At 38.7% G+C, this 16,082-nt stretch overlaps 1 protein-coding gene across 1 annotated transcript in view; it reads right to left on the reverse strand.

Moving 5' to 3' along the window:
• Window positions 1-545: 545 nt before the first annotated feature.
• The window catches only part of RAB20 (RAB20, member RAS oncogene family), a 60,694-nt gene continuing 45,157 nt past the window's right edge, over window positions 546-16,082 (reverse strand). The window contains exon 2 of the mRNA XM_043990852.1: window positions 546-2,058. Within this exon, the coding sequence (XP_043846787.1) occupies window positions 1,526-2,058 (533 nt within the window). The 3' untranslated portion in view covers window positions 546-1,525. The remainder of the gene's footprint in view (window positions 2,059-16,082) is intronic.

Consider the following 16,082-nt stretch of genomic DNA (forward strand, 5'->3'; position numbering starts at 1 on the left):
TTCCTTGAGAGACTGCCCCAGCACTTAACACAGCCCCTGAAATGTAGTCAATGCTTGATAAATGTTTACTGAATTATTTAAACATGGCTATAGCGGGGCAGCTAGGTGGCGCAGTGGATAAAGCACCGGCCCTGGATTCAGGAGAACCTGAGTTCAAATCCAGCCTCAGACACTTGACATTTACTAGCTGTGTGATCCTGGGCAAGTCACTTAACCCCCACTGCCCCTCAGGAAAAAAAAAAAAAACATGGCTATAATTAAGTCATTGCATATAATTCATTCATTTAAAAAAATCCTTTCAGAGAAAGATGTTCAACAGCTTTTCCCAGGAGACTATTCCAGATGATATGTATCACTAATAAGAGGCATTTTGAGGAAAACAAGTTTTTGGCCTCTTCCAAATGAAACCAAATCCATGAAAAAACAGCAGTCAAAGCCACCGGAAGTTTTCTCAAATTAAAAACTGTTGTTGGACCAGAATTCTCACTTTTCAGCTGGTTGCTATCAGGATGTATAGCTACAGCCTTAGAAATTAAGATCACACATTAGCAATGGTACATCTTTATTCAGGAATGCCAATGATAAACAGACCTTGGGTCACAGTAGCCTCTTAACAAACCACTTCTTTCCTTAAAGAAAAGTTTGTTTAACAAAAACTGATCCAGTTGCTCAGAAACTTGCATCCATGTGTGTTTCAACATGGTACAGGGTTTTTAGGTGTTTATTTCAACAGTCATTTATCTCCCCAAATCCAAATTAAACATTTCCAACTCATCAGACCTATCTGGTTTCCTTCTGTACAGGTTTCAGATGTGTTATTCTACTGGCTACCCTTCCCAGCAAGGGGCTCATACTTATGGTTTTCAAAGGAGTTTCTAGGAAAATAGGAATTTTTATTTCATCCCCTTTTCCCCCAGATATTCTCATGGTATCTTTCGGGAACCAAGTGGTCTGTCCACTTCTCAAGATAGCAGGACCAAGATAGGAATCACAGTGAGCCATGGACAAGTAGAATCACTTTTGTAATTCATAGAAAGTACTCGTACAAAATATCAGGAAAGACCTAAATTAAATTATAGGGAAAATAAATGTTTTAAAACAACATATATACAAAGTGCAACTTGACAGAAAAAGAAGATTCAAGGACAATTCACATGCTATGGCAATAGACTTGCATTTGTGCAAGCATAGGGAGAAATCTCAGAACCTGGTTTAGGGAAGAAGTGTTAGATCTACCATGAGGTAAAGACCATAGAACGGTCAATTGCCTAATACTGTGAATCTATTATTACAAATAATTCCTTACAGATTTTCCACTTGATAACCCACAAAAGATAAAGAGTTCACATCCTTGATGACTTTTTTTTCTTAATGAATAGTTATCTTTCCATGGAGTTCTTCCCCAAACATGATTCTTAATGACAATTCCTTGGTTTCCCCCATGTTTATTTTTTTTTTCTTATCCAAAGCTCAATTAACTTCACTGGAAGCTTTCTTAACAGTTTTAAATCCTAAAAATTATGGTTCAGACACAACACCTAGATTGGGTCTGTTTTGTTGGTTTATAATGAGTAATATCCACAGTCTGTGATGGTCCCTCAGCTCTCTGGCGCAAAATTATTGGTACCACCATATCAAACAAGGTTTCAAACACAAAGTCCACATTGTAGCCTGTCTTTGCACTAGTCTCAAAGCACATTTTTTCAGCAGCCGGCACCTCCTTTTCATCTAACATTCTGTATTTCAAAATCTTCTTATAAAGAGCCATGGCATCGTCTAGGTGAACTCGCTTTGGTGCTCCGGCTGAGTCACAACTGCTGATGGCCTTTCCTGGGTCATTCAGACCTTCTGCATCATCCTCCACATTGACGTCATCAATGAGGTCGATCTTGTTCCCCACAATGGCAAAGAGACAGTCTGTACTGGCTGTGTCTGTCAGAGATAAGAACCTGTCTTCTAGTTCCATGAGGCTCTGCAGGTGGTTCACATCATAGGTGAGGATGATAGCAGCAGCGCCTCGGCAGTACATGGAGCCAAGACCGTGGAACTGCTCTCTTCCTGGAACAGAGAAAAAAAGTAGAGAAGAAAAAAACAGTTATACCCAAGAACACTTGGTGGGGGGGGGGGTACCATGTTAGACAGAAATCCTACTGGGGAGGGAAAGATGAATGGAAACACTTCTCTTAGTGGTTGTTACAAAACCATTAGAATGAGGCAACCCTTACTCAATTCAAGAGCCTAAGGAATGACTTTTACTAAATTTTCCTCTTAAATCAATGAGATTGAATAAACTGCCATAGATTTTTTTTAAATAAATAAGACTTTAAATGCTACAATGAGTGCCTCCACTTCCTTTTCTCTCATTCTCTTCTTAATTCTTTGCAGTCTGTCTTAGGACCTCATTATTCAACAGAAAATGCTCCCTCCAAATCCACTAAAGATCTCTTAATTGCAAAATCCAATAGCCTTTCCTCAAACCTCACTCTTCTTGACCTTGTGAGTATCACCATGGGTATGCTGGAACCAGCCCAAACTGATTCATGAGAGAATTGTTACATTTTTCAGTGAATTAATACTTTAGAATTCAGCAAATACCATGAATCAGAGCTTGCTTCATTATTTCATTGCTTGCTCAGACTTTAAAAAGTGAATAATGCAGATAAAACTTAAATGTGTGTCCTGTATGGGTGTATATGTTTGTTTATATTTACTCTCTGAGTTCTGGTTGTTAAACATTTGCCAGCACTTTGCTAGATATCCCCCAAGGCTCTGTCCTGAACCCTTTTCTCTTTTCCCTGTATACTACATCTCTAGTATACACTTAATTTCAATGCTAATCTCTATGCAGAAATCTACTTGTCCAATACTAAGCCTTCCCCCCCCCCTCCAATCTCACATCTCCAACTGCATGTTAGACGTCTCAAACTGGAAGTCCCACAGACATTTTTAATTCAACATATTCAAAGCTGAACCCAAGATCTTTTCCCGAAAACTGTCTCTTCTTCCTAAATTCCCAATTATTGAGGAGGTTACCACCATCTTCCCACTTACCCAGGCTTGCAACCTAGGTAGCATCCTAGACCCCTCACTCTCTCTCATCTTCAATATGTAATCAGTTGCCAAGTCCTGTCATTTCTACCTTTATAATATCCCTCATATATGATCATTTTTCTCCTCTGACATTTTCATCACCCTAAGACCTTTATCACCTTATGTCTGAGCCTCACAGGTATCCAATGCCCTTGCCTGCTTCATTCCTAATTTTTTTCATTATAATCTTGAAATTCCACTTTTTGTTCCTCCAAATTTATAGTGTTGTTAGTGTTCACTACTTCTTAAAAGAAGTTTGTAGTATTTTGTATTTATCTTTATACATTTTGTATTTCCCCAATATCATATAATTTTCTTAAAGAAGGCCTACTTCTCTTTGCAGCCCCAGAGCCTAGCACATAGTAGGCCTGGACAAACGTTTGTTGAAATGAATTCTCTCAGGGAAGGAGCATATTGAGAAATTTACCTGAAGTAAGAACAAAAGACTTCAATTTTTTTTTTTTTTTAGTGAGGCAATTGGGGTTAAATGACTTGCCCAAGGTCACACAGCTAGTAAGTGTTAAGTGTCTGAAGCCAGATTTGAACTCAGGTACTCCTGACTCCAGGGCCGGTGCTCTATCCACTGCGCCACCTAGCCGCCCCAAAAGACTTCAATTTTTAAAAATTTATTGAAAAAATTAAAATGAAGTGTCTCTCAAGTAGATAGTAAGTTCTTAGAGGTCAGGGATCATATGTTATACTTCTTTATATTATGAAGTGACTAGGAGAATGATTTGCAAGTCATTGCATGACAACTCTAGCATTGTTAAATGTATTAATTTTCTTTGCATATGTTTAATTTCTTCAACTAAATAATGAGTTTCTAAAGAGTAGTTTTGTCAACTGTGCATACCCTTTGACTCAGAAATACCACCACTAGGTCTGTATCCCAAAAAGATTTTTAAAGGGGGAGGTGGGAGGAACTATATGTACAAAAATATTTATACCATCTCCTTTTTTGTTGTGGCAAAGAACTGGAAATTGAGGGGATGTCCATCAATTAAGGAATGGCTGAATAGGTTTTGGTATATAATTGTGATGGAATATTCTTATGCTATAAGAAATGATGAACAGGATGCTTGCAGAAGAATCTGGAAAGACATATTAACTGAGGCAAAGTGAAGTGAACAGAAACAGGAGAACATTATACACAGTAACAACAATATTGTATGATGATCAACTGTGAATGATCTAACAATACAAAGATTTTAGACAATTCCAAAGTAGTCATGGTGAAAAATACTATTCACTTCCAGAGAAAGAACTGATGGAGGCCGCATGCAGATTGAAACAAACTTTTTTATTTTCTTTATTTTTCTTGGTGTTCTTTTTTTGGGGGGTGGAGTTTATGTTTTCTTTCACAACATGACTAATATGGAAATATGTTTTGCATGACTGCACATGTATAACCTATATCAAATTGTTTCCCTTCTCAATTAGAAAGGAAGGAAAGTGGGAGATAATTTGGAATCAAAATTTTTAAAAATGAATGTTAAAGTTTGTTTCTACATGTAATTTGAAAAAATAAAAGCTAAAAAAGTAGTTTTGTCCCCCCAAAATATCCTAGTGGAGTGTTTTATATGTATTTGTCAGTCGGCTAACATTTACTAAGCACCTACTCTGTATCAGGCACTCTGCTAACTGCTGTAGGTACAAAGAAAGGCAAAAAAAAAATCAGTTCCTGCTCAAAGGGGAGAAAACACATTAACAACTATGTACAAACAAGATCTATATAGGAAAATTGGGAGTAATCTCAGAGGGAAAACTAAGATGGCCTAGGAAAGACTTCTTACAGAAGGTAAGAAGTTACTTAAGGTTTGAAGGAAGCAGGAAAAGTGAGGAGGTAGCAAATGTGGAGGTAGCGAGTTCTGGGACAGGAGCAACCAGTAAAAATGTACTGAGTTGAGAGATGAAGGATTGTGTGAGAGGGTCAGCAAGGAAGCCAGTGGCAACTGATTACAGAGTACATGGAGGAAAATAAGGTATAAGAAGACTGGAAAGGTAGGAAGGGGTCAGATTATGAGAAGCTTTAAAAGACAGAGAAGGGATTTTATATTTGATCCAGGAAGTAAAAGAGAGTAAACTCCAATAACAATAAATTGTTTGAGTGTTGGGGGTGATATGTCAGACATGAGCTTCAGAGTAGAGCCTCAATAAATACCTGCTGATTCACTAAAAAGTGAATTCCCGTTCACAGCTTTTTGCCTAACTTCTCACTGAGCAGATTCATCCATCCAACTTAAAGTAAAAGATCTAAATACTATCTCTTGACAAGCTACAGAAGACTGTTTTGGAAACACTTTTCTATTAGATCATTAATTTCACAGCACACACACCAAAGTCAATAAATCCTGGCAAATCAGGAACATCATGAATATCTGCCTAATTCCTGGGCTTGTCCAGGAAAGGCAAGGTCCATGGTAATTCATAATGATTGAGGGGGCAGCTAGGTGGCACAGTGGATAAAGTACTGTCCCTGGATTCAGGAGGACCTGAGTTCAAATTCTGCCTCAGACATGTGACACTTACTAGCTGTGTGACCCTGGGCAAGTCATTTTAACTCTCATTGCCCTGCAAAATAATAATGATGGTGATGATGATTGTACCTTGTGCCTTTTTTTTTCTATTTTGAAGATCTCAAAGCACTTTCGGTTATATCATAATTTCCACATTAGTCAAAAAGGGTACAGCTATTTCTATTTTTCCTGAGGGAACTGACCAATGTGGAAGTGTAACCATTAAAAAACTGAACAAGAAATAGTCACTGAAAAATCAAGTGAGCCACGGTACATAAACCATGATGCTTATTTAAATGTTCCATTTTAGCCAAAGGACTCATGCTAAAACCTGCTACCCACCTCCTGAGAGAAGTGATGAACTGCGTGCAAATTGAGACACATTTGGGGGTTAAGAGGCTAATGTGGGAATTTGTTTTCCTTGACTACATGGGTTTACAACAGGGATTTTGTTTTTCTTGCTTTCTCTAGGGGGTAAGGAGGGGAAGTAGATAGCTTTTTATCTTAAAAAAAAAAAGAAAAAAAAAGATTTAATTTTGATTTAAAAACGGAGAATAAAGACATATTCTTTAAAGGAATGAAACTTTCAGGAAATAAACTCAGAGAACTCTTGTGCACATCAATAGGTACTCAGAGGTTAAAGCCTTACAGAAAGACAATGCTGGTGTTTGCACATACTATATGCACACCCACGGCTGACTAACAAATCATCTTTTAAGCAGAACCCAATCCACCAAGTGTTACCAGGCTTTACCAAGGCCACCAGCTCACAGCAAACATGTAAATTTAATGAGGAAGTTTAGCTGAGAATGATTTCTGATCTAGTTGTGTAACTTCTGGCCTGCTGCACTGAGTATAAAGACCTACTCAGAGGGCATTTTTTAATGATTTTTTTTTCACTAAAAATTCATTTTCTTTTTCTCCCTTCTACACTCCAGAAAGAAAAGAAAAAGAAAACCTTTGTAACAAATATGCAAAACAAATTCTGTCCCTGGCTACATCTAAAAGAATTATGTTCCATTCTGTTCCCTGAACCCATTACCCCTCTGTCAAGAGGTGGGTAAAATCTTTCTTCATAGGTCTTCTGAAATCAGGGCTCTTGTTCAGAATTCTTAAGTAGAAGCCATACTCTTTAAAAATCCCAAATTAGGGCTGTGACAAGTGTTACTAAAAACATGATCACAGTATACAGTCCAGTATACAAACATTCAGGGCAATGACATTTTCAGTCAGATGCATCATTGAGACTGGAAATCCTTTCCAAGCATGAAAATATAACTCCCAAGTACATAAAGAGTAGGAAATTTTGGACTCAGTTCTTTGACTTCTGGCCTGCTGAATAATGTAGCAGTGAACTAATTACTTAGGGGACATATTCTTAAAGAGAGCCAAATTAGGGCCCACCATGACCTCTTCTACAAGTGACACCAAAGGTAAACTAAACACATCAGACTTTGCAAGGTCACCAGCTGATCTTGAGCAATACCAACCAAATAGAGGAAGTTAAACATTAGTTCTGCAATTTTTAAAAGAGTTGCCTGGTGCATAGAAAAGTTAAGTGACTTGTCTAGGGTCACACAGCCAATCCTCGTCTGAGGAGAGACCTGCATCCAAGTCTTCCAGGCCCTCAGGTCAACTATCAGTCCACTCTTCCAGATGGCAGTTCACCAGCCAAGTTGCAAAGGAAGGTCCAATTTGTCAGAGTAGAGGAAGTCTCAGGGAACTCCCTGCACTAATGAAGTCAAAGGTCAGATTAAAAAAACCCAAAACAATAACAACCCTTGTAGGGGTCAGCAAGGGATGCTGCTTTTGGGGGTTCTTTTTATCAGTTTCAGTTTTCTCTTTAATGTCCAGAAGCGACATAACCCTGCCAAATACAGGACCCCATGCAACTGGATTCTAATCCCTGTTTTGTTCAGTTGTGAATGCACAGCCTCTTCTGGTACAAGCTATAAGTCTAGGCAGCATCAAGAGAAAGAATAACAATAATGATAATAGGTAACATTTATATAGTGCTTGTCATATGCCGGGCACTGTGCTAAGTAATTATAATTATTTGATCACTATTATAATCATTTGATACTCCCAACAACCCTGGAAGGTAGGTGTTTATTATAATCCACATTCAACAGATGAGAAAACTGAGGGAAATAGAGGTTATGTGACTTCTTTAAGGTCACCCAGCTAGTAAGTGTTTGAGGTTGTATTTGAACTAAGGTCTTCCTGACTCCAGACCCAGTGCTCTATCTATTGCGCCACCAGAACAAATCTAAGAGCCAGGTTGAACCAGATTTTAATCCCAGCTCTGTTATTTACTATTCTGATCTAATGATCTAATGTCTATAAAGAGGTTTGTAAAATGAAAAGTAGAACATAATTGAGAAGGATGATGGGGTTTTTTTTGGTTTGGTTGGGTTTTTTGAGGATGTTTAATATTACCTGAGTTGAATGGAGTGAATCACCACCCCAGCCCATTAACTCATCACAGCTCTGTCTGAGTTTCAGTTTTCTTCTCTAGAAAATGAGAGGAATTGAAACTGAGAGTTTTTTACTGCACTGAAAACTATGAATACTTTCTAAAAAGCAGATCTCTCCTTAGCCTCTTAAATCCCCTTCTCTCCATCCCAGCTGAAAAGCACTGTCCTGGAAGAACCGCACTATTCTTATGCTTTCTTACTTCTTCCCTACAGTGATTCCCTTACTGCTTTTTTGTGTTCTTGTGACCATCTGATCTTATCACTAGTAAACTGAGTGATATGAGTGATAATTGAAGAGAGTGGGGGAATTGGGAATGGGGGTTGGGGGTGGTGTTTTTCTTTAAACACACAACATAAAAAGGGACTTGAAGCATTGACATGACAGCTGCACTGGGAAATAGCATCTATATGTTATCCCACTGTTTCTGTATTTTAAAATGCCAAGACATCTATATGCATAGACCCTGCATATAAAGACCAACTATTTCAGCCAAGCAAGCCAGGAAACACAAACAAAACATCCTGAAAGCCAGTCATTTCCAAAGTCAATCTGTCGGTTGGTCTGTCCTTGAAAACAGGCAGCTTGCTCCAAAGTGAATAGGAGTTGTACAACCTAAGCATCCTCTTTTCTCCACCTATTCCTCTCACCGCCACTATCAACAAAAATTTCTAGCATTTCTGTTCCTAGGGGTTTTCCATTATAGAGATTATGAAGTTTTCTTATGATATTTGAGTAGACTAGGAGAGAGAGAGGAGTAAAGAAAAAGAAAAATGAGGAAGAAAGTGCCTGTCCCTCAACCAAGTATACAAACATGCACAGCAAAGTAATTCCAAAGTTTCAAATTCTCTTGGAAGAGGGACAAAGATTACAAGGGTCACCTTCCACTTTTGTAGGCAGACTAGCCAAGGCTCTCTACTACATATTCCTGCTCTGTTGACCACTTGTAGACCTTGAAGGTCCAGAATTGACTCCTTCCATTTTAACACCACTTTTAAACATTAAAAGGCAAGGTTTCTAATCTAGTTACACTATGCTGTAAGTCACTAAGTGAAGAGATTATAAAAATCACAGAATTTAGGATTGGATGGGACTGTATTGATCATAGAATCCAACTCTTCCATTTTAAAGATAGATCAGAAAGTGGAGATGGCTTGGATCAAGACCACAAAGCTCCTTTAAATTGGCAGGGCTGGTGGGGCAGCTAGGTGGCACAGTGGATAAAGCACTGGCCCTGGATCCAGGAGGACCTGAGTTCAAATCCGGCCTCAGACATTTGACACTTACTAGCTGTGTGACCCTGGGCAAGTCACCCACCCACACCCCCCAAAATTTTAAAAAATAAAAATAGCAGGGCTGGAATTTGTACCCAGTTTATCTGACTCCAGCACCAGTGTTCTTTCCCCCAAAAAGGAAGGCTGAAGTAGAACTGTTGGCAAATTGAATTCCACTACCTGTTTTCCTATCGTTAGCTACCAACTTAAAGCAGACAGTTTTTAGTCAGATGTAGTCCTTTACATATTAAGCTAAGAATTTTTTTTTTAAGTGAGGCAAATTGGGGTTAAGTGACTTGCCCAGGGTCACACAGCTAGTAAGTGTTAAGTGTCTGAGGTCAGATTTGAACTCAGGTACTCCTGACTCCAGGGCCGGTGCTCTATCCACTGTGCCACCTAGCTGCCCCTAAACTAAGAATTTTGAGGGCAGACAGACAGGAAGCTGAGGCAATTAGTATTTGATTCTAGAAATCTCTAGCTACTCTACAATAATCAAAACACCAGGAATAATCAAGAAATAGTGGAATACCTTACCCTTCAAAATTCCTGCGATTTTCCTGTATAAAGAGTTAATGCTTACTAAAGTAAGTAGGTTCATATTTTAAGGTTCTCATAGGTTTAAAGATTTGCACTAAAAGAAGGCTTTTTGGAGAAAATAGAGAAGGAAATGGCAAATCACTCCAGTATCTTTGCCAAGAAAATCCCAAATGGGGTCACAAAGAGTCAAACATGACTGAAATGACTGAACAACCACAAGACTTTTGCTTGTATTGTACTTTATAGTAAAATTGATACAACAGCTCTCCCAATCCACACTGGCTCTGAATTACTTTCCCATCCAGTTTTTTCCTCCCCCATTTTCATCTTAGTTTCTCTAAAATTCCTCCTTTTTTCTTTTTTTTAGAATAATTTCAAATTGCTTTTCAGAATTGTTGGACCAATTCACAGTGGTTCTAAAAACACAATTTCCATATCTAAAAGAAAAATTCTTCTCCCAGCAACACTGTGAAGTTGTTTACATTCATATATAACTCATATCCATCATTTCTATATTTTAAAATGCTAACATCATATACACTATTGCTCATTCAAAAAAAAATACAAGTGGCACTGTCATTTCCAGTTAGAAATTGATTCTTTCTCTTAATGGTAAAAGACACATTAAGAGCTTGTTCCCAAAATGAAACGGGTTGCCTTGGAAGGCAATGGTAGGGGGGGGATCTCCCTTTCTGGAGGTCAAACAAAGGCCAGATATGCTATAAAGGGTATGCTATAGAGGAGTTCCTTCTTCAGGTAGACAAGATGGCCACTAAATTTCTTTCCAATTCCAATATCCTATGATATAATGATTTCACTTTTCTCAATTAATGGCTCACAGGCTACATAAAATCTGCCTTATAGGGGGCAGCTAGGTGGCGCAGTGGATAAAGCACTGGCCTTGGATTCAGGAGGACCTGAGTTCAAATCCAGCCTTAGACACTTGACACTTAACTAGCTGTGTGACCCTGGACAAGTCACTTAACCCTCATTGCCCTGCAAAAAAAAAAAAATCTGCCTTATAAAGACATCATGCACTTAAGATTTTGATATCCCCTACATTGAATGTAAATAAAATAACACTGGAACTGGAGTCAGAAGAGCTGGGTTAGAATTGTGACATTTACTAGCTGTGTGAACTTCTTATTGTTCACTCATTTTCCATTCTTTGACCCTTTGTGACCCCATTTGGGATTTTCTTGGCAAAGGGTAGTTTTCCATTTTCTTTTCCAACTCATTTTACAGATGAGAAAACTGAGGCAAACAGTGATTTGCCCAGGATCATACAGTTAAGTAAGTATCTGAGGCCAGATTTGAACTTGGGAAGATGAGTCTTCCTAACTCCAGGCCCACTACTCTAACTACTGGACCACCTAGCTGACTTTCAGTGAGACACTAAAATCTCTCTGAGACTCAAAGTAAAATGAAACAACTGCTGCCTACATCATAGGAATGTGATAAGGGTCTCAGGTAAGAGCACTGAGCCCTATGCCAATATAATATATTATATGTAAACAAATTTCAGTAAGCATTCATTAAGTGTCTAACAAATACAGAGCACGGTACTGATGGAATATTCAAAACTCTCAAAATAATTTCTGATCTTCCATTAAAGTCTTATTCTGACACCTCATTGTGGCATGGCAGGAATCCAAAGGCCTCCCAGCTAAGTGCCAATTCTCCCTGGTACTATCAATCTAGAAAGGCTTTGAATATGGATTTAGTCTCAGACTATATTCCTGTTGCCTCAGGATCACCCCAACAAAAGGATGGATATGGTGATTCTCATCAGTGGAGGGATATGAGGTTGGTGGAAGGTGGGTCCAAATCAATGAAATCAGATTAATCCCCCAAAATGAAGACAGGTAGACCTCATTTTTTACTGCACTTCACAGATACTGTGAGTGGGACTTGTTTGATTGTTTTACAAATAGAAGGCTTATGGCAACCCTGAGTCAAGCAAGTCTATGGGAGTCATTTTTCCAACAGCATGTGGTCACATCATGTCTCTGTGTCACATTTTGGTAATATTTCAAACTTTTTCATCATCATCATTATTATTATATCTGTTATGGTGATCTGTGATCAGTGATCTTTGATATTACTATTGTAAACTGTTTGGGGGTACAACAAGCCACCCCCATATAAGATGGCAAACTTAATAAATATTGGTTATGTTCTGACTGCTCCACCTACCAGTTGTTCTCCCATCCCTCTCCTTTTCCTAAGGTCTCCCTAGTCCCTGCCATACAATATTGAAATCAGGCCAATTAATAAACTTACAATGGCCTCTAAGTTTGAGCGAAAAGAGTCAATAGATACAACAAACTTCACTGTTGTCATATTTTAAGAAATTTCCACAGGGGCAGCTAGGTGGTACAGTGGATAAAGCACTGGCCCTGGAATCAGGAGTACCTGAGTTCAAATCCGGCCTCAGACACTTGACACTTACTAGCTGTGTGACCCTGGGCAAGTCACTTAACCCCCATTGCCCCCCCAAAAAAAAAACAACCAAAAACCAAAACAAAAAAAAGAAATTGCCCCAGCCACTGCAACCTTCAGCAACCACCACCCTGATAAGTCAGCAGCCATCAACACTGAAGCAAGACTCCACCCCCACCAGCAAGAAAGATTTCAGCTTGTTGAAGATTCAGATGATGGTTATCTTCAGGATATACCTGTATGCTTCTAAGTTGGACCAAGAGCAGCACAGTGTCAAGATAGATCTGTTCTCTTCTACCTGGATCTGCCCACATCTGGGGTAGAGCCCATTTTAGGAAGGGCACTGAGATGAGATTGACTAAGATGATGGTAAAGCTTAAATTTTGTCATACAAGGTTCAGCTAAAGGAATTGAGGAAGTTTAGCTTGGAGAAGAGAAAATGCAGGAAGAACATGAAGATTTGGAGATCCATTGTATAGGAAGAATTAAACTTTCTGACAGAGGCAAAAACTAGGGGCAACAACAGGTAGAAGCAAAAGGGATAAATGTGGCTGATAAAGGGGGAAAGTTCTTAAATTCTACCTTTCAAAAGAGGAAAAGGCTGCCTTACAAAGTGGTGAATTCAGCAATTCAACAAATGTGTGTACAATGCATCGTACCACATTTTGCCTAGATCTGTAATCTCATCTCTAAGGAATTCCCCAGTGAGTTTTCCCAATGCAGAAATACAACTATTCTGCAATTCAGTCTTAAGAGAGTTGCCTGAGAGCACTGAGATTAAGTGACTTGCCCATGGTCACACAACCAGTATAATTGGAGAGTCAGGACTCAAATCTAGGCTAACCTGAAACCTTACTGCTTCTCATGCCCTGGCATACAGTGACAGAAAGGAGAGTCCCTGCTTTTAAAGAGCTTACTTGGGTTTTCAATTGTCTTCAAGTGGGATTCTGTTGGGTTCCCATTGACTTGAAGTCTTTAAAGGGGGCCAGTTGACTACTTGTCAGAGATGTTGAGGAGGGAAGTCTGAGGATACCCTCTAAGATCCTTTATAACTCAGATTCCATGAGTATAAGCCTTGAGATTCTTAAATAGCATTTAAAATCCACTGGAAATAATCATTCGGTTCCAGGAAATCATGTCATAGACATAAAAAACACATTATTTAATAATGATAATATAAATAGTGCTTACTATGTACCAGGCACTGTGCTAAGTGCTTTACAACTATTGTCTCATTTGATACTCACAACAACCCTGAGAAGTAGATGATATTAATATCCCCATCTTACAGATGAGAGAACTGAGGCAAACAGAGGTTAAGTAACTTGCCCTGGATCAAAGAGGTAGTAAGTGTCCAAGATCAGATTTAAACTCATGTTTTCTTAACTCCAGGTCCAGCACTCTATCTTCCATGCCATCTAGATGCCCCAATATAATAACAAAATGCTCTGGATACTCTAAACCAATCCAATGAGCCTAAAAGTGTCAAACATCAAAAAAGAGAAAAAAACTATAATGAATAGTATGCCTGGGGCAGCTAGGTGGTGCAGTGGATAGAGCACTGGCCCTGGATTCAGGAGGACCTGAGTTCAAATCCGGCCTCAGACACTTAACACTAGCTGTATGACCTTGGGCAAGTCACTTAACCCCAATTGCCTCACCAAAACAAAACAAAACAAAACAAAACAAAATAGTATGCCTTAGAAGTTTACCACTGAAATCTCCAAAGAAACCAAACTACATGAAAAGTATGATGAAGGAATGGGAAAGGCTCTAGACTGGAAGCCAAAAGAACTGGGCCCAAACCACTGGGTCTATGTTTCTTCATCTATAAAATGGGAATTAGAGGGTAGGGCCAATCAAAGCCCCTTCCAACTCTAAAATTCTATCATCATGTACATTTTCCAATATAGTTTGAACAATAGTTAACATTTATAAAGCACTTACTTATATAGGACATCACTTATTATCCCAATTGATCCTCATAACAATCCTGGGAGGTAGGTGCTATTATTCCCATTTTGCAGATTAGGAAACTGAGGCAAACAGAGGTTATGTGACTTGCCCTAAGGTGTAATTGCCAAAAATAATCAAAAAGCCACCTTTGAGGCTAAATCTTTTGTTTACTTTAATAAAAATATACACGAACACATGTTGATAAGATATAGAAAATTCTGTTGTTTGCATTGCATGGGACTTCATCTAGGATTGTGCAATTTTCTGACCCAAATTCCCATAATACCAGGTTACTATAAAAAGTTTCCCAAGCCTGCCAGGCCACGGTTCTTTTTTTGTCCTTGGAAAAGAGGATAGCAACAGGTTAGTCCAGAGTCAGCTAACAAGGCTGCTTGCCCTCTGGCCATAGTCCAACTTTGATAACATTTCAACTCAACTTTGGTTCCATGCCATGACCAATGTGATTCCCCTTGCCACTTAAAAGACTCTGAAAATTATCTCCTATTTCCAAGAGGGAAGATGGAGAAGGATTCTCCTTTGCCTTCAAGGGATCTCAGGGGCAAGCCTGGGAGTGTCAGCAAAACACAAGATTTCTCCTATAAGAAATAGAATACTTCCCTCTTTACCCAGATTGTCTGTGTTCTGTATTTATCAAGGATCTTGGGTAAGTGAAAGCAAGAACTCATTAGGCCCCGACTGGCTAGCACTATAAATGGGGAACTGTAAATTATTCGAAGTACCTGAGGATGGATGAAAAAGGCCACCAGAATGCCTCCAGACTTCCCACCACAGATTCACCAAGACAACTGACAGATAGAAAAACTGACCTGAGTTTCACCATGATGGATAGATTTAAGAGCAAGGAAATGTCCAAAAAGCCCAGAACAAATGGAAAGGAAGAGAAACCACAAACCTTCATAATCCACAAATAGGATGATAAATCTCTGGATAATTGAGAGTTGACTCACTATGGGATATGGTATGATATGGTACAGCTCGGTCTTAGAACTAACTGCCAACAGAACCCTTTTTATTGATATTTTACAAAAGGGATTTTTCTTTTTCCCATTTCGAATCTGCCCAAAAAAATCCAGTTGTCATAAAGTTTTTTTTACATCAACAAACCCACCTAGTAAAAATCAACAATAACTTTTTTAAAATTTATGAGGTAGGGGCAGCTAGATGGCGCAGTGGATAGAGCACTGGCCCTGGAGTCAGGAGGACCTGAGTTCAAATCCGGCCTCAGACACTTAACACTTACTAGCTGTGTGACCCTGGGCAAGTCACTTAACCCCAATTGCCTAACCAAAAAAAATAATAATAATTAAAAAAAAATGTATGAGGTAGAGGATTCTTTATTTCAAAATGACTAAAAAATTATACCTAGGAGTCTGGATGTATAACTGGAAAAGACAACAGAGTCCAACCCACTCATTTTGCAGCTGAGAAAACTGAGGCCTATGGAAGTTCAATGACTTACTCAAGGTCACACACAGGTAGATTTCAGAAGTAGGATTTAAACCAATCATAGATCTAAAGCTGAAAGAACTTCCAGGGACCATGTAGTCCAATCTCTTTATTTTTTTAAATAATATTTTATTTTTTCCAATTGTATGTAAAACTAATTTTCAACATTCATTTTTAAAATAAGATTTTGAGTTCCAAATTTTTCTCTATCCCTCCTCTTCCCCCTCCCCAAGACAAAAAGCTATCTGATATAGGTTATACATGTGCAATCATGTTAAACATATTTTCACGCTAGTCATGTTTTAAAAGAAGAAACAGAACAAAA

This window comes from Dromiciops gliroides, chromosome 3, assembly GCF_019393635.1.
Source record: "Dromiciops gliroides isolate mDroGli1 chromosome 3, mDroGli1.pri, whole genome shotgun sequence".
Taxonomy (NCBI): domain Eukaryota; kingdom Metazoa; phylum Chordata; class Mammalia; order Microbiotheria; family Microbiotheriidae; genus Dromiciops; species Dromiciops gliroides.